This window comes from Perna viridis, chromosome 1 (assembly GCF_037379345.1).
Source record: "Perna viridis isolate PV_CMFRI_1.1 ecotype Kerala chromosome 1, ASM3737934v1, whole genome shotgun sequence".
Taxonomy (NCBI): domain Eukaryota; kingdom Metazoa; phylum Mollusca; class Bivalvia; order Mytilida; family Mytilidae; genus Perna; species Perna viridis.
In genome coordinates, this window is record NC_142445.1 from 2,918,705 (window position 1) to 2,941,113 (window position 22,409).

A 22,409-nucleotide genomic window follows, 5' to 3' on the forward strand; every position below is an offset into this window, starting at 1 on the left:
AAAGTGCTTTTGAGTTATTGTATGAAGTGTTGACGACGGACGGACGGATGACAGTATACCATAATATGTCCCATCTTAGATGGGCATATAAAAATAGATTAAAATCATTTCAATGAAATTTTAAATACCAAATATTATGAAGACAAGTCAAGACAAGACATATTTTTAAAAAAAACACGTTTCTGCAACAAGAGCAATAGCATGATACAAATATCATGATAATTAAACATTCCTAGAAATTCAAGTAGCAACCCTCTGTAAAGGTATGTAAATAAGTTCTGGATAGTTTTGGTTTCCACTTAAGATCTGAAATGTATTTAATACGTAAATGTAATGGATTTCACCTTGAAGATGATTTGGTCAATAAATAAACTAGACAATTATTACATAAGCCATAGAATCAGTGTCAAGTTAGATCAGGTTCTTCAGAATCCAATCTTAGTTGTTTTGGATTTTTCTGGGAAAGACCCAGGAGTAAATATTAAAACCATACCATAAATAATGTCACCAGCATTACTAAATCTAATCTGACACTGATCCAAAGCTGAGACTGTGTGTAGAAGATGAAAGGTTCTGATATCCCACTGATTAACAGTTAAGGAATACATACTAAGTAATTCACCTAGGAAGAAATACATAGCAACTCACCAATCAAAGGAAACACAGTAATTCTTTAAGACTACCCACTAATATAACATGCAAAACATTACACAGTAAATATACAGTTGGTGCAATATTCAGGACAACAGTAGTAGTGTATATTATCATGAAAGTCTTGTGTGCATTTTTTTCTTCATTGACCCAGAAAACAGCATCTATACTCAGGTCCACTATTTATTCATTAAAATATGGTATATGTAAATGATGGATGGATAGACAAGGTGATTCAAATATAATATACATTTGTTATTTTTCAATTAGAACATCAAATCTAATAAAATATCCACTGCATGATATAGGAAGAAGTTTAGGAGTTGGACAAAGAAGAACTGATTAAGTAAATACACATTCAAATATCAGAGACAAACTATTTACCAGTAAACGTATATATCTTCCTTGGGTATAATTATTGATATCACCATGGAAACACACGACATATTTTCAAAGGATACAATTTCTGAATTAATAATGATCTCCAGACCCATAGGGTGAAAGCTACCACTGATATGAGGGTTAAACTTGTCAAATTTATGTACAGACTTCTTGGCTCTAACATCCCATAAAACACCATCATTGAGTACAAGGTCATCTGTGGGGTGAAAGGTAGCACGGTTGTCACGGTAACTGTTAACCTTATCAGCATCATACAGTTCTATAATGGTATCACCAGTAGCAACATCTATAATCTACAATCAGAAAATATTGCCTCATTCAGAAATTATGAAAACAATTCTTACATAAAATGTTCTTTTAAATACAGAAGATATATAACAACAAAAACTGAACAATATAATAATTTAAACTATGCCTAACAACAAAGACTGTGAGCAATGCTAACTAAATGGATACAGCTCTCACTCTCCAATAACATGACCTTCTGACCTCCTTGGTTAGGATCAAAATCTAAAATACTTGTACAATGGAACATAGAATAAAGATTCTGTGAAAGTTTCATTCAATTCCATTCAGTGGTGTAGGAAGAGAAATGTATTAGAGAAGACTTTCCTTCTGTGTAACAAATGGACAGAAGTACAGAAAAAAAAGAGGGAAACCCCATTCACTATATACCCCACTTTTCTCACAGGCAGTGTAATAAGTGATATGGAATGATACTGCATGCAACTAATAGCATAAGAAATAACACAAATGAAACAGAAAACAATCTAATATTATGGTTGATAAGAATAAACTACATTCATTGACATTCACAATTAAGACAAGTTATGTTCAAAGGAAAATATAAGAACCAATAGTGATATGTCTGACACTTACATAAGAACTAATAGTGACATGTCTGACACTTACATAAGAACCAATAGTGATATGTCTGACACTTACATAAGAACCAACAGTGATATGTCTGACACTTACATAAGAACCAATAGTGACATGTCTGACACTTACACAAGAACCAACAGTGATATGTCTGACACTTACATAAGAACAAATGGTGATATGTCTGACACTTACATAAGAACCAATGGTGACATGTCTGACACTTACATAAGAACCAATAGGGACATGTCTGACACTTACATAAGAACCAATGGTAATGTGTCTGACACTTACATCAGAACCAATGGTGATATGTCTGACACTTACTGTATTTTGGGGTGTATTGTGCGCATTTTTTTACCAGGAAACTAATTTCTGAAAATGGGATATTTATAATACACCCATACATCGTTTCAACACATTTTTACAGACCTTAGATCGGTCGAAAATTTACGACCTTGCGGGAGTCAACATCGAATCAGAGACCACTTATGAGTTGCCAAAGCATATTTATGGATTTTTTGTGAGTTTTTTTTTTTGACTTGTTACCTTTGTAAGCATAGATTGTCAATAAAATCTTCTTGAACAGAATCTGGTTTTAATTTATTTCCTCCCAAAAGAACATGGCAGATTATATTTACAACCACCATACTTTTGTTTTTGTGTATCGATTAACTAATCTTGTCACTTGGTTATTGAGGCGTTGCAAAGGGTATTTAGATGTGGTTTCACCTGTTAATTTTATATCTAACAAGCAACTGACATGTTTACTGAGGGGATTAATTAATCATGACGAGGACACAAGACAATTAGTTACCAGTATTATCAAAGGAGATTGTAAATTGTTTAGCGATGTGTATTTAATTATGTCTATGATGTATACGAAGTGTTAACGATTTGAAAGAAGTAATTAAAATACACACAAGTTTAAACAATTTAATTACTGAATAACAAAATCCTGGGCACACTGGTTTGTTTGTTTGTTTGTTTGTTGGGATTTAACATCCGAGCAGCAATATTTCAGCTATATTCAGACGATGAACATGAAATTGATGACAAAATTAACATGAAATGATGATAAAATGAAAAAGGGATGGGACACGAGGACAATGGGGGGTCGACAAACTTTGATTGCCACTGGAAATAGGGAGAGGTGGGTAGGGTCGGCAATTTAGCCTCCTGTGGCGGAGCCCTATGGTTCCTACTCCGGGAGAATACCATAGTAGGGTTCTTTAATGTGCGAGGAACGTGGCATCTTTCCCAACACGGTGCACCACTATGGTTTGCGGTCAGGTTTTCCGTATTATAGCCTGACAACCCCAGCATGTAACACGCCAGGGGTACCCCATTCCACCACCTGGGGCACACATCCCAGTTGCTCTGTGGGCAGAGCGCCCTAGCCCCCAGCTAGGGTTCTGAGCACTATTTAGTCGCCTTTTACGACAAGCTTAGCGCTGCTGCAGGCCTATTCTTTTAACACCCAGACCTGCACGGGACTGGGCACACTGGTCATAGAGCCCTAAAATATTACCATTGGACAAAGTAGTCGATTAATATTGTTATTTACGCATCATATTGAACTCTACTTCATAGTTATTGGATATTCTACTATTTTAAAATTTTGAAATAAACATTAAACATAAAAACTATGATTTTTAAATATAAACCCTTTATGTATTCCCGATACACATCAGAAAAAATTCTGCATTTTATTATCATGCTTGGCCGAGCTATCAACACACATGCCCTATTTGATGACCGTCTGCATTGTTCGCTCAGACCCCTTAACTGATTGTAGTAAAAACAGTCCTTCTTCTAGAATTAACAATATTCTTTATTGAAATAAATACACAAAACAGATGAAATGGTCCCTTCTATTTAAAATAAATTAAAGCCAGTAATGTTCATGGTTCTAACAAGTTACACTATTTTCACTGTGTACAACAAATACATACATCAGTAAAAAAAATTTTTACATCAACTTTTAAAGGAAAAACCACCCTATGCATTATAGAACCAATGGTGATATGTCTGACACTTACATAAGAACCAATAGTAATATGTCTGACACTTACATAAGCTTTTTCCCCTTCTGTTGTGATAATTCTGTCCTCCACCATTTTACTGAACTCAGCATAGTGACCAGTCAGGGCATACCTGAAATACAGTTTTACTGGATTAACATCTTTAACATAAAAAAGAAAAAACATCAGACAAAAACAGTTCACTGATCTGACATTAATCAGATAAACAGATAGAGAGATGCAAGAAAATGTGAGGCTGCACCAAACTGTATCACTGGTTAGTTGTACCTCAATATTTTTGTCAAGTCAGTGTACTGTTATTGTCTTCATACCGCAATAACGTCAGCAGAATAATTTTGATATGAAAAAATACAATATTTATTAAGTCACAACTATTGAGTCAGTGACAGTTAAATAAATGATCAATGAGTTTTTATACAACCACAAAAAATTTGTGGATATATAATGTTATGGTGCCGCCATCGTCATCATTTGGGGACAATTTGTTTCTGCATAATAACTTTAGTTGCGGTTGAACAATTGTTCTGAAATTTTAAAATTATTTTACTTACCACTTAAGGAAGATTCACATTTAATTTAGACTTTGTAGCCCCTAATGTTTTAGTAAAAGGGGCCAAAAAGTGTAAAAATAGGTGTTTTATTAAAACCCATCCTCATTTAATTCTGGTAAACAAATTTATGAGCATGTTTTATGTGTTTTGGACTGTTTTCAAGTTGTAGGTCAAATGCCCGAATTATTCAACTTTTTTTTTTAATTTTTGATCCGATTTTGAAAGAAAGTTTTTCATAGGATTCCTCATAAAAGTTCCTGCCTTCTACAATCAGTTATCTCTTACGGTTTTCTAGTTATACAGGGTCAAAGGGGCCATACCTGAAAATATTGATTTTTTAATTTTTGGTATGAATTTTACATTTTTTTATTTAATTTAAAATTTTGTGCACTAAAGTATCCAAGCCAATTGATGTGTCCATGATAAATTGTAAGTCCTTTTGCTTAAGTGTGTCAAAAACTAACATTACGTCCACACTTGCCCCAACTGTTCGGGGTTAGACCGCCGCGGTCGTATCATGCTGCACTCAGTGAAGCTTTTTATAACTGCTAGAACAGAAAGTCCTTCCAACTTTCCTGCCTGCAATTTCAGGCCTGTATACTTCAGACAACACACATATCTGCCAATTATTAATAATTGGTACGAAATGAAAAAATGCCAGCCAATTACAAGACAATTACAGTGTGAGTACTAAAATAACAGACCTTTCAGTGAGTGAGTTCCCTTCCTCTATTGACCAGAGAGAGGATGACGATGTCACGTCAGACCATGACATTGTAAATGATGTCAGTATTGATTTACCATCCTGTAAAATGTCAAGTTATGTTACATTATAGTTCCATTGAAAAAATTGTGATTCTACCAAATTGTTCATTCTTTCTGTTTTGGTTTTTACAGCTCTTCTACAAAATCAAAAAAAAAAAAAAAAAACATTACAAATATGATACTGTCTAAATAACATTTGCTGAAGTTCCCAACTTCACAAAGATTTTCAATGTTGACTAATTGACCTCTAAGTAAAATAAAAAGATTTTTCCTCGTAAATAAAACCTTCACCTGTGCAAATTTCATTAACTTCCATAAGGACAAAAAAAATTATGGAAAAGAAATGGATGACAGTTGAAAGCAAATTGAAAGCTCGCTAAAGCATCCTCTCACAATTACAAAAACTGCATTTAATCCTACAACCTTGCAAAATCAAAAGTATGTTAAGTTCAACAGGACTACCCTGTCAGAAGAAACTGAATGATGATTGTATATGGACAGACTATGGCTATATTAAAATATAACTTATCACAACTACAATAAGTTGGCAAGAGAATTATTTAATTGGATAAATACATGCAAGATGAATTCTGTGAAAATATTTTTTGTGATTTTGTCCTTGTAACTGATTTAGTGGTGACAAATTTTCATGGTTTCATGATTTTTTTTTTTTTTACTTCTCATGCAAGCTCTTTGATCTACTGTAGTCTAGTAAACCACACAGCTTCCACCCACTCTTAGCAAGGGATTTCAGAGAATCTTTCGAAGAAAGCATTTTTTGCTGTTATGTTTTTATATTTGCAATATTTACAAGTCCTGTTATATAAAAATCAAGGGTTTCACTAAAATAATGGAGTCAGCATCGACTCGGTCACAATTAATAAAAAGATAGTTATGTCAAACTCATGTATTAATGTTTTCACATCTAGAAACAGTTCATTAAGTGGATTAAACAGTTCATTAAGTGGATTAAACAGTTCACTAAGTGGATTAAACAGTTCATTAAGTGGATTAAACAGTTCACTAAGTGGATTAAACAGTTCACTAAGTGGATTAAAGGATTAGTGACAATTGTTTACACCTTTGTAAATGATCTTTATTATCTGTTAATAAAGTGAAAAAGGGTTCTAGGACAGTTTGGCACACCTGATATTGTGTATTACATGCTCTATATCACACACAATAAAGTAAATAACGATGGCATGTTTTGAGAAAATTGGGACAATTAATTTTATGCACATAATTTTTTTGATTAAGTTTAGTGCATTTTAATTCAAAATTGTGTTTTATTTGAAATTTTCATGGGGATTTATTTTTTTTTATTTGTTCTACCCACTAAATAAACAAATTCAATCTCCAATGAACATTTTTGCTTTTACAGTAATCAAGTTTGTATTTTCTTTTTCTGCTATTGCACACATTTTTAAAAAAATTTTGAATACAATACATTTATTTAGATAATTTTCATGTGACTTACCTTTGACGGTTGAACATTTGTTACAGTGTTGGAATGGCATTGGTTTGACGCAATCTCCTGCAGAAAAAAGAAATTTTTGAATCATTTTCTAAATCAATAGTCAGGACATAAGTAATATCAGAAGGAAAATGAATTCACTACCTACATGTACTTAAGGGTTCCATCTATATTAAATGTTGTCATGGCAAAATAGAAATACAAATGTACCTCAATTTAACAATATTAAAAGGGTGACTATTAGGGCTATAATCAACAACTATGTACCATCCCAGCTTCAAATCTAATGGAAAATACAACAATAGATTTAGATCAATAAAACAAACCAAGTTCCAATGAAAACTAAGATGCTCTATTTAAAATGCATAAATACAAACTCAAAGTAATGAAATTTCATTATATAGTGGATACCCTTCACAGTAACAAAAACAGTCTGTTGTGGCTGGGTAACCTTCTTTTTAAGTACTTACATCTCCAGTGTATACATTGAGAAACTTGACATCCCCTGAATGTGTTCCTAATATTAAATACTGCTGATCTACCTAGAAATATATCATACTTCATGAATAAAATCACAGGTTATCTCTCTGTAAAATTTATTTGAATATTAATAGAAGTTTTTGTTTATTTCTTTCCTTATAATTCACGAAAGTCCCCCAGTTTGAAAGTTACTTCCAGTGTCATTGACAGCTGACAAAATTCAATATATTAAGAAGTGTACTTATCATAATGTAGTAATAGCAGTAATTTTCAACTGAACCTGTCATATAACTTTGACTATGATATATTATTTTAACACATATTAATAAAACATCATACTGTCTACCTCCATAGACACAGACCACTTAGTTGGAAAGTAACAGTAACTACTTAAAAGGGAGACAACCCAATAAAAGTTAGAATTTTTCTTGTTATTCAAATGAGACTAATACTTACTGAGAATGAACAACAAGAAAAGCCACTTTCATCAGAATCTTTATATGTTCTTACAGGTCGAAATCTAGAAGAAAAAAAAAAATAACAATACATTTTAAAGTTACTAAAAGAATCATGAGATACCTAATAGGGATGGGTGTCTATATATTTAGGGACACTGAAAAATGTCGGAAATGAGGTATGAAATTTGGAAGTGATTGTATGAATGAAGGTGCAGAGCTGATGATACGAGAAGTCTTGATATCCGTGTTGGTTGACACATGCAACATAAACAAACTTGTAATTTAAAGTATGAAAAGCTCCATCACTCTTTAACCAAGCCTATAAAATCATTAATTCAAAACACCTAATTTCAAATCTATTGTATCATTCTCCTAGTTACATACATGCATATACCATAAACATTACCAGATTCACAAAAAAGTACCTATAGGTTACAGACCACCATTTCAACCAATGAGCATTTGGAACATACGCAAAAATAGTCCTACAAAGAAATTACCCCCTGTTCCTCATAGTGCGGTGAAAAAAGTTCTAATTTTATTTTAAAAATTTAAACTGATTCTGAAAGGAAAAACATTTCTGTACATTTTATAGGTGCATTTTGCTTCTTGTGATGTGAAGCCTAATCTCCATAATGATTTCTAAATATGCCTCTATCTTGTGAAAACACTGGGATTTCCCATGCTATTTATAGACCCTTCACTTCCGGTAACCAGTACTGCACTGCAAGTCTACTAACCCCACATATCATTCGGAGGATTATGAGCTGACATGTGTAGAATCATCTGCATCCTCTCAGGTTAAAGTTAAGGTAAAGTCCAGAGAAGCCATTGAAAATTGTGAAATTAGCATTGAAGCCTATGGGAAGTGGAATTAGTGGTTTCTAGCCTTATGCTGAAGCCATGGCAAAATGAAAAGTTTCTTGGAATAGCTTTAAACTACTTGAAGATCTTGTAAACTTTGCTATGAGAGGACTACACTACAAAAAGCATTCAAAATATGCATTTAGTTAACTTATAGGTCCAAATTATGGAAAATAAGTCTTTTTGGCTGATTTTTATGTTCTTTCTTGTAAATAGTGTAGAAAATTTACTAAAAATGTCAAATATTGAACTTTGCAGGCTATATTTACCTAAATATGGTGGTAATCAGCACTTGAAATCAAGTTTTGAGTAGATTTTAGCAAAAATTTGGTTGGAAATGAGGAAAATATCACTTTCATTAATGCAGTTAAGGACATACAAGCATTTCCCTGGCAACATGGGAATTCCAATTTTGAGTATTTTTGGCTTTAGGTGCCCTTCACTGGTCATGTTTTAATGTGAAAACACTGTATTTACAAATTTAAAGCCAAAGATATCACCTTTTGTGATAATTTAAAGATTTAGGGTTTGACATGTGATCAAGAAAAAGGGGGAGGCATGTCAGAAATAAATTTTTAAAAATAGACCAATTTTTCAGAAAATGATTACTTTTAAAGGCTATCTCTTTATTAATATTGTTAAAAAAAAAAAGAAAAAGAAAAAAACAAGTAGTGATTGATTTTTTTTCATTTGAAAAGTCAGAAAGAGTTCTTTGCAAAGATTTAAAGCTGCATTAGCTGTCAAATTTGTTCAGTTTTGATTCTACTGAATTTTGCTGATAAAATGAAATAAGTTTGTAGTAATGCAATTGAAGCAATAAATGTCGATAATACCTACAGAATATTGTGAAAACAACATTTTTTTTAATCAAAGAAGATCGATAGCTCAGATCTAATTATTTTTCGCCATTACTTCCGAAGATTGCCGACAGGATATTAACCTGGGTTAAAAATACTTTAAACTTGGTAAAAAAAATAACAATAAAGGATACACAGGTAAGCAGGTGTCTTGTTAAAAATTCATTTCATCTATTCTTGATTAGTTTTCAAATAAATAATGACAGTTACTGACCACATTTGCGCCACATTATATCACAATACGTAAATTTTAAAAGGATCCTTGCATAATATTAAAACTTTTGTCTTTTACGGCTTGAATCAAACGCTCTTCCTTGCCATTGATTACCACTTTCACTTTGAAATCAGATTTGTTTTTAAAAAAGAGACCCTTACAGCACATGCATGGATTAAGGTCACCAGAAGTCATATGCATACGGATTTATCTCGGTTGATTTTTTGTCTTGTAAGACAATAAATACATAGCCACCTATTTCATGTATTTAACACATTTTATTTGTGGATATCGAATGAAATTATACAGGAAAAGTACGATTTGGTAGAAATAATTCAAAATTAAGGTATATTTCAACAGAAACAAAAATTTACGAAAATGACAGCTAATGCAGCTTTAAGGCATTTAAGTATGGCAGAACATTGTCACTTTTTTGCTGGCACAACTTGGTTAACTTATATTTGAAAATCAAACATTTAAAAAAGTGCTTGTCACATTTCACTGAAACTGCAAATTAATTCACTATGTGTATAGGAAGGTACTTGAATAGTTCTTTATTTTTTCTAAGACAGAAAATGACTCTTAGGTTAAAAACCACCAATTCAACCAATGAGCATTTGGAACGTATGCAAAATAGTCCTACAAAGAAATTAACCCCTGTTCCTCATAGCGCTGTGAAAAAAGTTCTTATCTTATATAAAAAATTTAAACTGATTCTGAAAGGAAAAACATTTCTGTACATTTTATAGGTGCATTTTGCTTCTTGTGATGTGAAGCCTAATCTCCATAATGATTTCTAAATATGCCTCTATCTTGTGAAAACACTGGGATTTCCCATGCTATTTATAGACCATTCACTTCTTGTAACCAGTACTGCACTGCAAGTCTACTAACCCCACATGCCATTTGGAGGATTGTGAGCTGACATGTAGAATCATCCGAATCCTCTGCAGGTTAAAGTTAAGTCCAGAGAAGCTATTGAATATTGTGAAATTAGCATTGAAGCCTATGGGAAGTGGAATTAGTGGTTTCTAGCCTTTATGCATAAAGTATATCTGAACTCACTATAGACTTCTACAGCAGTCTTAGATAATGACTAAAGAATTTCCTCTAAATGTTATCTTTTATGTTACTACCAGAAAGTTATTTTGCAAATTTATGATAAAGAAAGGTTGCTGAGTAATGTTTAACCATGTGGCCTTGACCTTTGACCTTAAAACTTGTTAACAAGTAAATATGTAAAATTTCTATAGATGATTTTAATTCAGTATGCTCACAAGGATTTACAGAAGATATAACAGATAGACTTGGGCACTCCAATACACTTGTGGCAACTTATACCAATTTTTCATGGAGATAAATGTCTATCACATTCAAGTCACACTTCAAAATCAATAAATTACCTGCTGTATATAAATTTCCTGTTTGCACATGCCCCATCTACTCCCCCATATGGAGGCAAGATCTAAAATAAAAAATATTGTAATTAATACAGCATTTCCTGGGGAAAATACAAACTCAAACCCTGAACAGATGGCAAATAAGGACACAAAATTTAAAGCTAGATACCGTGCTGAATATTTATTGCAATTAAATATTGGACACAAAATATGTAAAAATCAAAAAGGAGCTTACATCAGTATAAAAACAATTCAATAAGTCTCGTGGAAATTGTGTGAAGCATTTTCAAGTTAATATGCAATTATGGAAAGTATCCCCTTCTTATAAAATAAGTCCAAAAAACTTGAAAACATAAAATCGGAAATTTATAACAATTGAAAAATGAGCTAACATCAATAGTAATGAACAATTTTTTAAAATTTTCACAGAAATAGGCACAACCACTACTGAATTATGGTCTGAAAACTGTGCCCCCCTTTTGTTAATGAGAAGTCCCATAACACTAAATCACAAATTCAGAAACTTACAAAAATTGAAAGGGAGCTAATACATCATTCTAAAGAAAAAAAAACAACAGAAGTATATTCAACGAAGTTTCACATTCAACATTGCTGCAAGAGTTAACAAATGACAGTCAGAAAATCATCTCATTTTTGTACTAATTAAGTCCCACTCAAAAAGAGCAGAAATCTATTTACATAAAATAGAGTTCACATCAATAGAAAGAAACAGTACACCAAAGTTTCACAAAAAATTGTGGCAGCATTTTTGAGTAATTGCGTAATGTGTGAATGAAGGACTGACATCTGTATGCGGTAATGTGTCCCATCAAGAAAAAACGGGCATATAAAAATGAATTTGAAGACATTAGAATAAAATATCAGAAGAATTAATCTATTTTCCCCCAATATTTACAGAACCATTACTTCTAATATTTATGGAACCCTTAGTAAAGCTAATGAAATAAATGCATAATTTATCTTGATAACACATGTAAATTGGATGGTACATTCTTAAATGTTCAGGAAAATAACAAAATAAAGGTTGATAGAAACTAATACTTACACATCTATTGGCAATTCTGGAGGTAATATTTATACAGGAATACTTATTTCCTTTAGGCTCAGGACACCTGTGTGGGCTACAAAAATAACATGAATAATCAATATCAAAGTTAGTAAAGTAAAAGGTTAAGGTTCAATATTTAGGATATTCCTTAATCTAGTGTTTTCATTCATAGTTTTAATAATACATTAAATTTAGCACCGACACATTGTTAAATGAGTCTTTATATGTACTTATCACAAAAACACAAGTCAAACTTAGGGAAAAACAATGTTTTATAACTTCTATGTAACATTAACAACAAAAGTGTAAAAACATATTTTAGAATAAATCTATGGCTGTAAAAAAAAAATTGAAATCTGAAACTCATACAGTCCTGTTCCAAAATGTATTATGCGGTGCAAGCTAGTATTAATTTTTCTATAAAAAAATGTCATTTCTTTAAATTAAGATGGATTGAGATATATTGTAAGATCCAGCTTAATACCAACACCAATAAACATAAAATATAATAATTTTCATTCAAATCTTGACAATTTGTCACAAATTCCAGATACAGCTACAGCATATTTTCTTTTCAAAACAAAAATCTGGTAAATTTCTACATTCTTTTTAAAATTTGATGTTTACAAATTTGGCACTATCAAAATATGGCTGTAGTAACATGTTTTGTGAAGGAAGGAAACATACATACATGTTGAGTACTGTATGTAGAAGTATTAAGTTGTCAGGAACATAACAATTACATTCTCAACATCTTGACTAAAATTATCATGACAATTTCATCCTAGACCTTAGCAGAACCTTAATAGGTATGAAAAAAAGAGGAAACATGAAAGAACTAGAAAAATTGTGAGCTTTGGTGATACACCTGTATGAAAAATTATGAAAATTTAAGGTTTACTATAAGCCAATGGGGCAAAGAATACAAGACTGAGACCTGATAACCATAGTTTCAGTGGAAAGTGAGATTTTAAGTAAGTGAGTTTCCATTACCTTAGAAGCTTTCAAACAACAATACATTGTATTTTATACTTAAAATGGAGTAACTTTATATGAAGAAAAGTTATGCAAGACCTCATTTTTTACTTTTATGGCATATTTTTACTAAATTTGGAATTGGATAGCAATTGTTATTATTATAATTTTTCTCAACACAACTATATTAGAATTAAATTGAGTGATTTAAATTGCTGAATAAAACACAGTCCTGACTTTCTGACATTTTTAATAATTGGAGTAGAGACTTGAATTGCACTTATTACACATGACATATAAAAGCTGAAATATTTTTTGCATTTCCACTTTTATTGGTCAAGAAGTGCTTTACTACAGCAATTTGATTGATTAAAAGTGAAAACTGACCAATAAAACATTTTTCATATCATAAATGACCATTTCTATTGGTACTTCCACTTGAATTCTAATCCGGCTCATTAAAAATTGGTGGAAATGACATATAAAAAGAGAATTTTCTTTTTTTTCTTTTATTGTCTGTGAAGTAAGTAGAAACTCTGATGTTTTCTGTATATGTTATTTACTGTTCTTGCAATATAGTTATCTGTGTCTGTGAGATATTTCTTCATTTGTAACTACAAATGACATTTATACATGCCCAGAGTACCAAATTTGACTAAAAATCAGCATTTTCAACAACTAAGATGTCTTTCATTAAAATAATGTAAATATACAACATTTTGACTCTATTTTACCTTTGTATAAACAAGAACTTTCAACTTTGTGCAATTGGCTGTATCAGCAAACAGATTTAAGATTACAAGAGGCTCCCTTGTGTTAAGGCTAAACAAGAGGCTCCCAGGAGCCTGAATCGCTTAAGGGCAATAACTCTTACAATAAGTCGTCTGACAACTTTGATCCCTGAAGACTTTTGTATTCCTAATAATGAGGATCATTTCAACTATCAAAAGAATTGGCTAAACCTCATGGTTTTGGGGATATATGTGAAAAACTACTGTCTGACCCCTAAGTTCTATGTAGAAAATTTGACCACAGATAGATCTAATCATGGTGAGCACTCTATCCATGTCAGAATTTGACTTAACCTAACAGTTTTGAAGATATATTCTAAATACTACTGTCTGACTCCTATGTTCTATTTTTAGTAACAGCAGTCACGTTTTTCGAAGGATTAAAAAAAATCCCCACAAGTTCTATGCAGGATACCCCAAAGAACATTCATACCAAGTTTGGTTCCAATTGTTCAAGTAGTGCTATAAAAGAAGAGTTTGGAAAAATTATTAATGACGATGGACTACAAAGACGGATGATGACAACAATGACGAAGATGGCCGCCAAGAGATGACAATAGCTACATGGCCTTGGGCCATGCTGAGCAAGGCTAGGTGAGCTATAAAAGGGGGGTCCTAACTTGACTTTTTGTGAATATGAGACAAGAGATTTTGAAACAATTTGGTATTCATAGAATAGTTAAGGCATTTGTCTTATCAATATAGACCACCTTTCATGTTGAAAAGGTAACCAAATTATTTTTTATCAAAACTTGTCTTTTTGCAAAATTTGAGACATTTGCTTTAATACTGTTATAGAGTACATACATGAACATTTAAAAAAAAAAATACACAGGAAAGCCAGAGGACAGAGATATTTTGTCTTTCAGTTGGAAATTGAACACAGTTATAGAAAATCAACAACATTTATAGATGTCTAACAGTTTTTATTATTAATAGATATCAGACTTGTATTACATATTCCTGAGCAGGTGCACATCAAAACATGGAGTCTAAAAATATAGTGTGCTTTCTTTTTGCTTTTTTCTGTTTTTGTTTTTTTCGCAAATAATTATTATTTTTCATCATAAGTACAGGGTAAATATCAAGCTATGACACAAAAAACTTGTTTTTGAGGAAAAAAAGTATTTTCATGAAAAATAATGCTTCAGAAAAGGGGTCTATTTTATGAACTCAAAATTAAAGTGAAAGTCCATTTTTAGTTTGACCTGTTCTGGTGTACCAAAGTTTGTGCCTTTTTTTTTTTTTCTAAAATGGACCTAAAATTATCTTTGACATTTCTTTAATGGAAAAACATGGTTAAAAGTTAGATTGAAACTTCTTGTCTATTTTTTGAAACAATCATGAAAATTTAAGGTTTACCATAGCAGCCTATGGGGCAAAGAAAACAAGACAGATCTAGTGAGACCTAACCTGTAAGTTCAATTTCCTCCCTTTGGAATCATCCAACTGGGGGTACAAAAAGATAAAACTAAGCACATCAAATCTCCTCATGTTTCTGACTCTGTAACCATTTCCAACCAATCAACTATACAATATCTACGATTTTTAAAAATACTTACGAGAAGAGAGACATAGAAGGACATGTAGAGACAGGTTTCCTGCACAAAGCATGCTGCTTCCTTAGATATTCTGTAACAATCTTATCTAATGTCATATCATGTTCACTTTGACCTTTCCCAGCCATATTTTTAGTCTTTATTGAAGAGGTCATGTGATCACGTTCACGCAGAAATCTTGTTTTGGAATAGGATGCACGTGGAGTGTTTGTAGGTGATCCCTGAGATTGTTTGTTTATGGTGAATCTGATTGGTCCAGGAGTACAGGGTGTTGATGACTGACTGGTACCTGCTGATGACTGTAGGGAAGGAGCACTACTACTAGGATGGGCTGAAGGTGTAGGGTTAAACTGTCTTGGCTGAAAATAGTTCAATACCTCTTCTAAATATCAATAAATACACAAACAATCAAAGGTAATAAGTAAAAAATGCTTTAAATTTGGAAAAAGATGTTCTGTGTGATATTACTAACTAATAATACACCCACATTTCACCAAACAAATAACTACACTTATGTCAAAATCAAAAAGTAACAGTCACTTTTGAGAATTCTGAGACAACTTTCAGGATTTAAATGATCAGGCACTTGCCAATACTTACAATGCGACTCGGAGTAGTCTGTGGAGTTAAGTAAAGCTGTGGACTAGCTGGGTGTATCATAGGGGGTGTAGAGCATCGAGGTAGGTTTCCTTCTCGTTGTAATATACTAGCTGTTTCTGATAAGCCTAAAATATTGAAGGAACATGTAACTGAAAAACCTCATAAAGTTCATCAGCCCATATAATTCTGTGAATAATTTTAACTAATTCCATAGTCAAACTTTAAATCTTCAAGTCAATCATCCGGTTATTATAAAGTTGTGTGTAATTTAAAGATATTGCAGGCTTTACATTGCATAAAAATATGCATTGAGTATGGATTTTATTGAGCACAGCACATGAAATAAATTGCTTGGAAGAGCACACCTAGATACATCCACAGAGGTAAAACAGTGAACAGATGGGGCAAATGTGGACACAAAATTCCAGCTTGAAACAGCTCAACACTACTGAGTTTGAGTAAAAAAACTGTAAAATACACACAACTCAAAAATGAAAAAGTCAAAATTTATAAAAAACTGAAAGGGACCTCACATCAATTGAAAACAAACAATTCACCAAAATTCAAAACAAATGGTAGCAGCATTTTTTTTTAATTACTGTGCCAAGTATGAAAGACAGTTGGACAGACTTGCAATATGCAGGAGGGTACCACATAATACCTTTCCATCTCATGTGGCAGGGTAAAAAAAAATTTAAATAATTTACTATTATCATGTATACAGCCTAAAATGCCATACATGAGAAGCATATAAAGTGAAACATATAGTTGTCATATAAGTCAAGCATAAGATAACATACAAGCATGTTTCAGTTTACATAATATGGAGTAGGCATTGCCTGTATAAGCGAGCACAGTGAGAATAGTATAGGACATTAAAACTCCTTTGGCACACAGGGGTGGGGTTGGATGAGAATTTTTGTTTCGCAAGTCCATTATCTTTATTTCTATTTCAGCAGCAAGCAAAATCAACATTCTAATTTGAAAATCTGCCTTGTTAAATAATGAGGGAATAGGTTTTTTTTTCAATGAATGAATAAACAAGAGGCTCCCAGGAGCCTGAATCACTCACCTGGTTGAATTTTGCCTTTCAAGGGCAATAAATTAAACAAGAAGTTGTCCACCAATTTTGACTCAAGAGAATTATGATAGGACTTATCATAAGGATCATTTCAGTAAATGAAAGTCTATCTCTATCATAGTTTTCAAGACATTGCCTGAAAACTGTAAAAAAAACCCCTGTCAATTCTATCTGTCAAGGGCAACAACACTTATAAGAAGGCATCTGACAAATTTTATGCCTGAAGACTTTTGTTGTCCTAAAAATAAGGATCATTTCAGCTATTGAAAGAATAGGCTAAACCTTAACGGTTTTGGAGATATATGCAAAAAACTACTGTCAGACCTCTATGTTCTATTTTTAGTAACAGTGGCCATATTTTTCGACGGATCAAAAAACCCCACTTCAATTCTTTGCAGGATAACCCAAGGAACACTTATACCGAGTTTTGTTTCAATTGGTAAAATAGTGTCAGAGGAGAAGATTTTTGAAAGAAAGAACATTAAAAATAGCAAAAAAACCTTGAAAAAGGGCAATAACTCCAAGATGGCTTAATAGGTTAAAATGAAAATTTGACCGCAGATAGATCTCATCATGCTGAACACTTCTATCCATTTCAGAATGGGCTAAGCCTTACTGTTTTGGAGATATATGCGAAAAACTATTGTCTGACTCCTATGTTCTATTTTCTGTAACGGCGGCCATGGTTTTCGATGGATCAAAAATCCCCACACCAGTTCTATGCATGATACCCCAAGAAACCTTCATACCAAGGTTGGTTCCAATTGGTCAAGTAGTGTCAGAGGAGAAGATTTTTGAAAGAAATAACATAAAAAATAGCAAAAAAACATTGAAAAAGGGCAATAACTCCAAGATGGCTTAATAGATTAAAATGAAAATTTTACCGCAGATAGATCTCAACCAGCTGAAAACTTTTAGCACGTGTCAGAATTTGGCTAAACCTAACCGTTTTGGAGATATATGCGTAAAACTACTGTCTGACCCCTATGTTCTATTTTTAGTAATGGCAGCCATGTTTTTCGATGGATCAAAAATCCCCACATCAGTTCTATACCCCAAGGAACATTCACACCAAGTTTGGTTCCAATTGGTCAAGTAGTTTCAGAGAAGAGTTTTGAAAAATTTACGACAACAGACGATGACGGACGCCAAGTAATGGCAATAGCTCAATAGCTTTGTAGCACTTCGTTATACTTTACAATTTTTAAACCTTAAGTGCATCTCTAGCAACATCCTTTTCCAGTTTTAGCATGTCAGATTAATTTTAAGGAAGCGATGAACTTTCTCCGTAAGGACAGTCACTTTTTGTTACTTCGGGGACATGACTTTTTTTCGTTAGTATATTGGGGAACCTTAAGGAAAATGAAGATAGTAAATGTAATAACCATAGAGCTCACACCACTTTGCGGTACTCGCTATTATAATAGTATGATTATCATTTGACAAACATGTTTGCAAGCCAATCTTTACACATGTTGCAAGCCAATCTTTACACATGAGACTCATATAAATCATCAACTTACTCACCACTTTTCTGAAGATGATCATGAATGAGAAGTAATAATTCTTTTTCTGAGTACCTAATCTTAGTCTGAGCAACTATGTCAGCCTGAAATAGAAGATGAAACATAAATATATATCTGATTTGAACTAAGAAACTTAAAGAACTTATTCTAACTTTCTTTATTACAAAAAGGTATATGAAAAATATTCATTAGTTATATTTCTTAAAACAGTCAACAAACAGAAAGGTTAAATAGAACTTTCCAATACAAAATTTACATATAGCTGTCTTAAGTATAATTCTTCCACATACAGTGTAGCTTTGACTACCAACTAATGGTACTTCTTACATCTCCATACAATGTCTTACCTTTTAACAGATGATTTAAATATACTGTCAGTATATTCAATTGTTAAGAATTGTTTAGACATACAATTCAGAACGGTTTTCAGAACTGCGCTTTCGATATTTACAAAGAGACTAAGACAGACAGACATAGAGGGTAATTCAACAATAAAACTTTGTTTGAAAGATGTTTGGTCTCACTAACCACTTCTAACGTTTCCATTACTTTACATGTTAAAAAAGGAATTTTCAGTTTCACTGTGAATTCCCAGGACAAATGACATCTTAAAGTTGCATACGGTTGCAAAGCTTGGAAAATAAGGCTTCCAAAATCATTATGCTAATGGTACGATGATCGTAGAAATTCTTCACAAAATTTACTTGAATAAATAATACTGAAAATCCATTTTTTTATCTGTTCTGCTAAATTGACAGCATGGAGGCAAATTACTCACACATGTAAACAATATTCATACACTTTTGTAGTTAATTACATATATGATTTTAAAGTACACATTCTCAGCTTTATTTTGACTACTTTTAATCATAATACACACAAATAATGCACTTACAATGCATATGTCTAGGTTCAGTGTGTTTTTGGTACTACATAGAGGGTGGCCATTTGACCCCGGAAGTGGTTAGTGAGACCTTTATAATAATAATAATAATAATAATAATACACAATATGTAACTCCTCAAACATGAACAGAAAATGAATGTGGATGATGAAAAACCCAGGTCTGTTTAAATGGGCGGAGCATTAGCAACATTCTATACATGTAGAATGGAAGACCAGAACTATGAATGGTGAATGGCTAAAAAATATTCTGATGTAAGTGACAGAATTTGTCGACATGGAAACAGACAATTGTGCAAGTGCAGAAGCACTGTTTTATCTTTTAATATGTCAATGGATACAATTTTATATATATTTATTTCATAATAATTTTGAAATTATTGGCAACGTAGAAATGTATTAAGCTTTCCTTGAAGACAGTCTCACACATTCTCCTCATCAAATAACTCCGCACAGAGCAATATGGCCATGCATGGTAAACCAATATTTAACAGGCCGTTCACAACTGGTAAGTGAAGTGCATTTTAAATAAAGAATTTGTGGGCAAACATTGAGTTCTGTCCATCATAGGCATAGCCTAAAACCAAATTATATGACATTACGTTACCCTTCTAATTTCATCCAGTGAAGCATCAAAGTTAGCACTGGTAAGCTTTCCTGATACTCTCTCTAACAATTCACTGGCATATCTACAAAACTTGACAAATTCTTGCTGCTTATCATGCAGAACAGGCTCCTTCATTAAATCTATGCAGAAAAACAAATGGTTAATACATACACATATTGAATGTTAGTTTTAAATAAACTGTGAACAATGCTCAGTAAATTGATACCCCACTCCCCCAATAAGTATCATGCACCTTTTGACCTCAAATCATAATTAGATCAAAATCTTAAAAGAGGGTGCATAATGGTAACATGTAATTAAGATTCTGTGAAAGTTTCATTAAATTCTATTCAGTTGTGTTAAATGAGTTATGCCATACAGAAAAGAGATGGGTAGCCCTATGTCAGGATATAACAATATCCACGTGTGAGAACTAACAAGCATTCTGACAGTATTGCTGATGCCATACAGTGTCCCCTTTCAGCCTTTGAACTCACTGCCTTTATGAGGTTTTTTTTATATATGTGAACTAACAATGGATGGTGTTATTTTTTAACAATCAAGAGAAAATAACTCTTGAACAGCAAAAGCAAATTCCATCAAAATCAAACCTGAGCTTCATTTTACATTTTTGCATTACAGAAAGCTGCAGAAAGACATTCTCTTTCTATCACCTGGAAAGTTGCAAAAAATTTCGTTATTTTGAATTAAAGGGCAAAAAAACTCTTGAATGATAGCACAATTTGCATCAAAATGATGAAACATAAAATTTTATGTAATTTTTTTATGTCAAAGGGCCGTAAGTTCCATATAAACCATTTAGCCGCAATAATATTTAAATTTAATTTGCAACTTGTCATGATAAGACTAGCTAACAAATATGAAATCAATTGGATGAGGCATTACAAAGAAAAGTCTGGAAAACATAAAATTTTAGGAAATTTTCTATGTCCAAAAGCCACAACTTCCATAGAAAATCATTCAACCGTAAGGTCATTCAAACTTAATTTGTAACTTGTCATGATAAGACTATATCCCAAATATGAAATCAATTGGATGAAGCATTACAAAAAAAAGTCAGAAAAACATAAAATTTCATGAAATTTTCTATGTCCAAGGGCCATAACTTCTGTAAAAATCATTCAACCATAATGTCATTCTAACTTAATTTGTAACTTGTCATGATAAGACTATATACCAAATATGAAATCAATTGGATGAGGCTTTACAAAAAAAAATCCGGAAAACCAAGTGTGACTGACAGACTGACAGACTGACAGACGGACGGACAGAGTACAAACCTAAGTCCCCTTCAGCCGAAAGGGGATAAAAAAAATATCACATCAGAATCTAAGAGGCGCACAATGGGAATATGAAATAAAGATTTTGTTATAATTTCATTAAATTCCATTCAGTGGTGTAGGAGGAGAAATGGATGAGTGATGGGACCCCCATGTCTCCATATTCATTACCACAAGGTCCATATTATGTAGTAAAAATTCTGTGAAAGTTTATTTAATTCCAGTAAGTGGTGCAAGAAGAGTATAAGGTAAGTGTCCCCTTCTGTCTTACAGAAGAAGGAAGGATGGACGGACACCACTATCACTATATACCCCCACTTTGCAAGATTCTGTAAAAGTTTCATTAAATTCCTTTCATGAGGGTAGGAAGAATGACAGATAAGAGATGTATCCTCCCATGTCCTCATATTCATGAATGAGAAAGATCTTGTCTTGCAATGTGAAACCTCCGAAGTGATTCAGATCAAAAGCTAAAATGGTAGGTGCACAATGGGAATATATCATAAAGGTTCTGTGAAAGTTTCATTTAATTCCATTCAGCAGTGTAGGAAGAGTAACTGATAAAAAGAGGTGTCCCCTCTGTTTAAACATAGGAGGCCATGAATAAAGGAAGGAAAGATGGACATACCTTCACTAAGTACCCTCCACTTTGCAAGTAGGGGTATAAAAAACAAAAATCTAAGTGAATTTAACCTAAATATTCACTGATGAATATGCCCTTTAAACAGTTGGAAATATTCATAGAAAAGTTTTGATTTGTGATGTGAAATATGAGTCTACCTTTGAAATTAATCATTTTTTTATTCAAAAATAGAATTAAAAGGCCATTACTAAATTTAACATTCCCTTTTTGGCTATATATTTGACCTTGTGATAGAAGGGCAATGTAAAAATTTACATCTTTTTGCTGGGTAAACATTTAATCTTGTAACTTTGACATTGAACGTTTCTAAG

The 22,409-nt window shown here is 32.5% G+C and overlaps 1 protein-coding gene across 2 annotated transcripts in view; it reads right to left on the reverse strand.

Annotated features, from left to right (window-relative positions):
• LOC148626861 (DDB1- and CUL4-associated factor 1-like) overlaps nucleotides 1–22,409 on the reverse strand; it is a 55,023-nt gene that overhangs the window by 7,039 nt on the left and 25,575 nt on the right. For both annotated transcript variants that reach the window (XM_088551317.1, XM_088551253.1), the window contains exons 20-32: nucleotides 20,155–20,294; nucleotides 18,646–18,727; nucleotides 16,038–16,162; nucleotides 15,441–15,796; nucleotides 12,110–12,185; nucleotides 11,047–11,108; nucleotides 7,707–7,770; nucleotides 7,241–7,312; nucleotides 6,774–6,830; nucleotides 5,236–5,336; nucleotides 4,011–4,092; nucleotides 1,113–1,346; nucleotides 494–584 (exon numbers count right to left, since the gene is read on the reverse strand). In XM_088551317.1, the coding sequence (XP_088407443.1) occupies nucleotides 494–584; nucleotides 1,113–1,346; nucleotides 4,011–4,092; nucleotides 5,236–5,336; nucleotides 6,774–6,830; nucleotides 7,241–7,312; nucleotides 7,707–7,770; nucleotides 11,047–11,108; nucleotides 12,110–12,185; nucleotides 15,441–15,796; nucleotides 16,038–16,162; nucleotides 18,646–18,727; nucleotides 20,155–20,294 (1,542 nt within the window). The remainder of the gene's footprint in view (nucleotides 1–493; nucleotides 585–1,112; nucleotides 1,347–4,010; nucleotides 4,093–5,235; nucleotides 5,337–6,773; nucleotides 6,831–7,240; nucleotides 7,313–7,706; nucleotides 7,771–11,046; nucleotides 11,109–12,109; nucleotides 12,186–15,440; nucleotides 15,797–16,037; nucleotides 16,163–18,645; nucleotides 18,728–20,154; nucleotides 20,295–22,409) is intronic.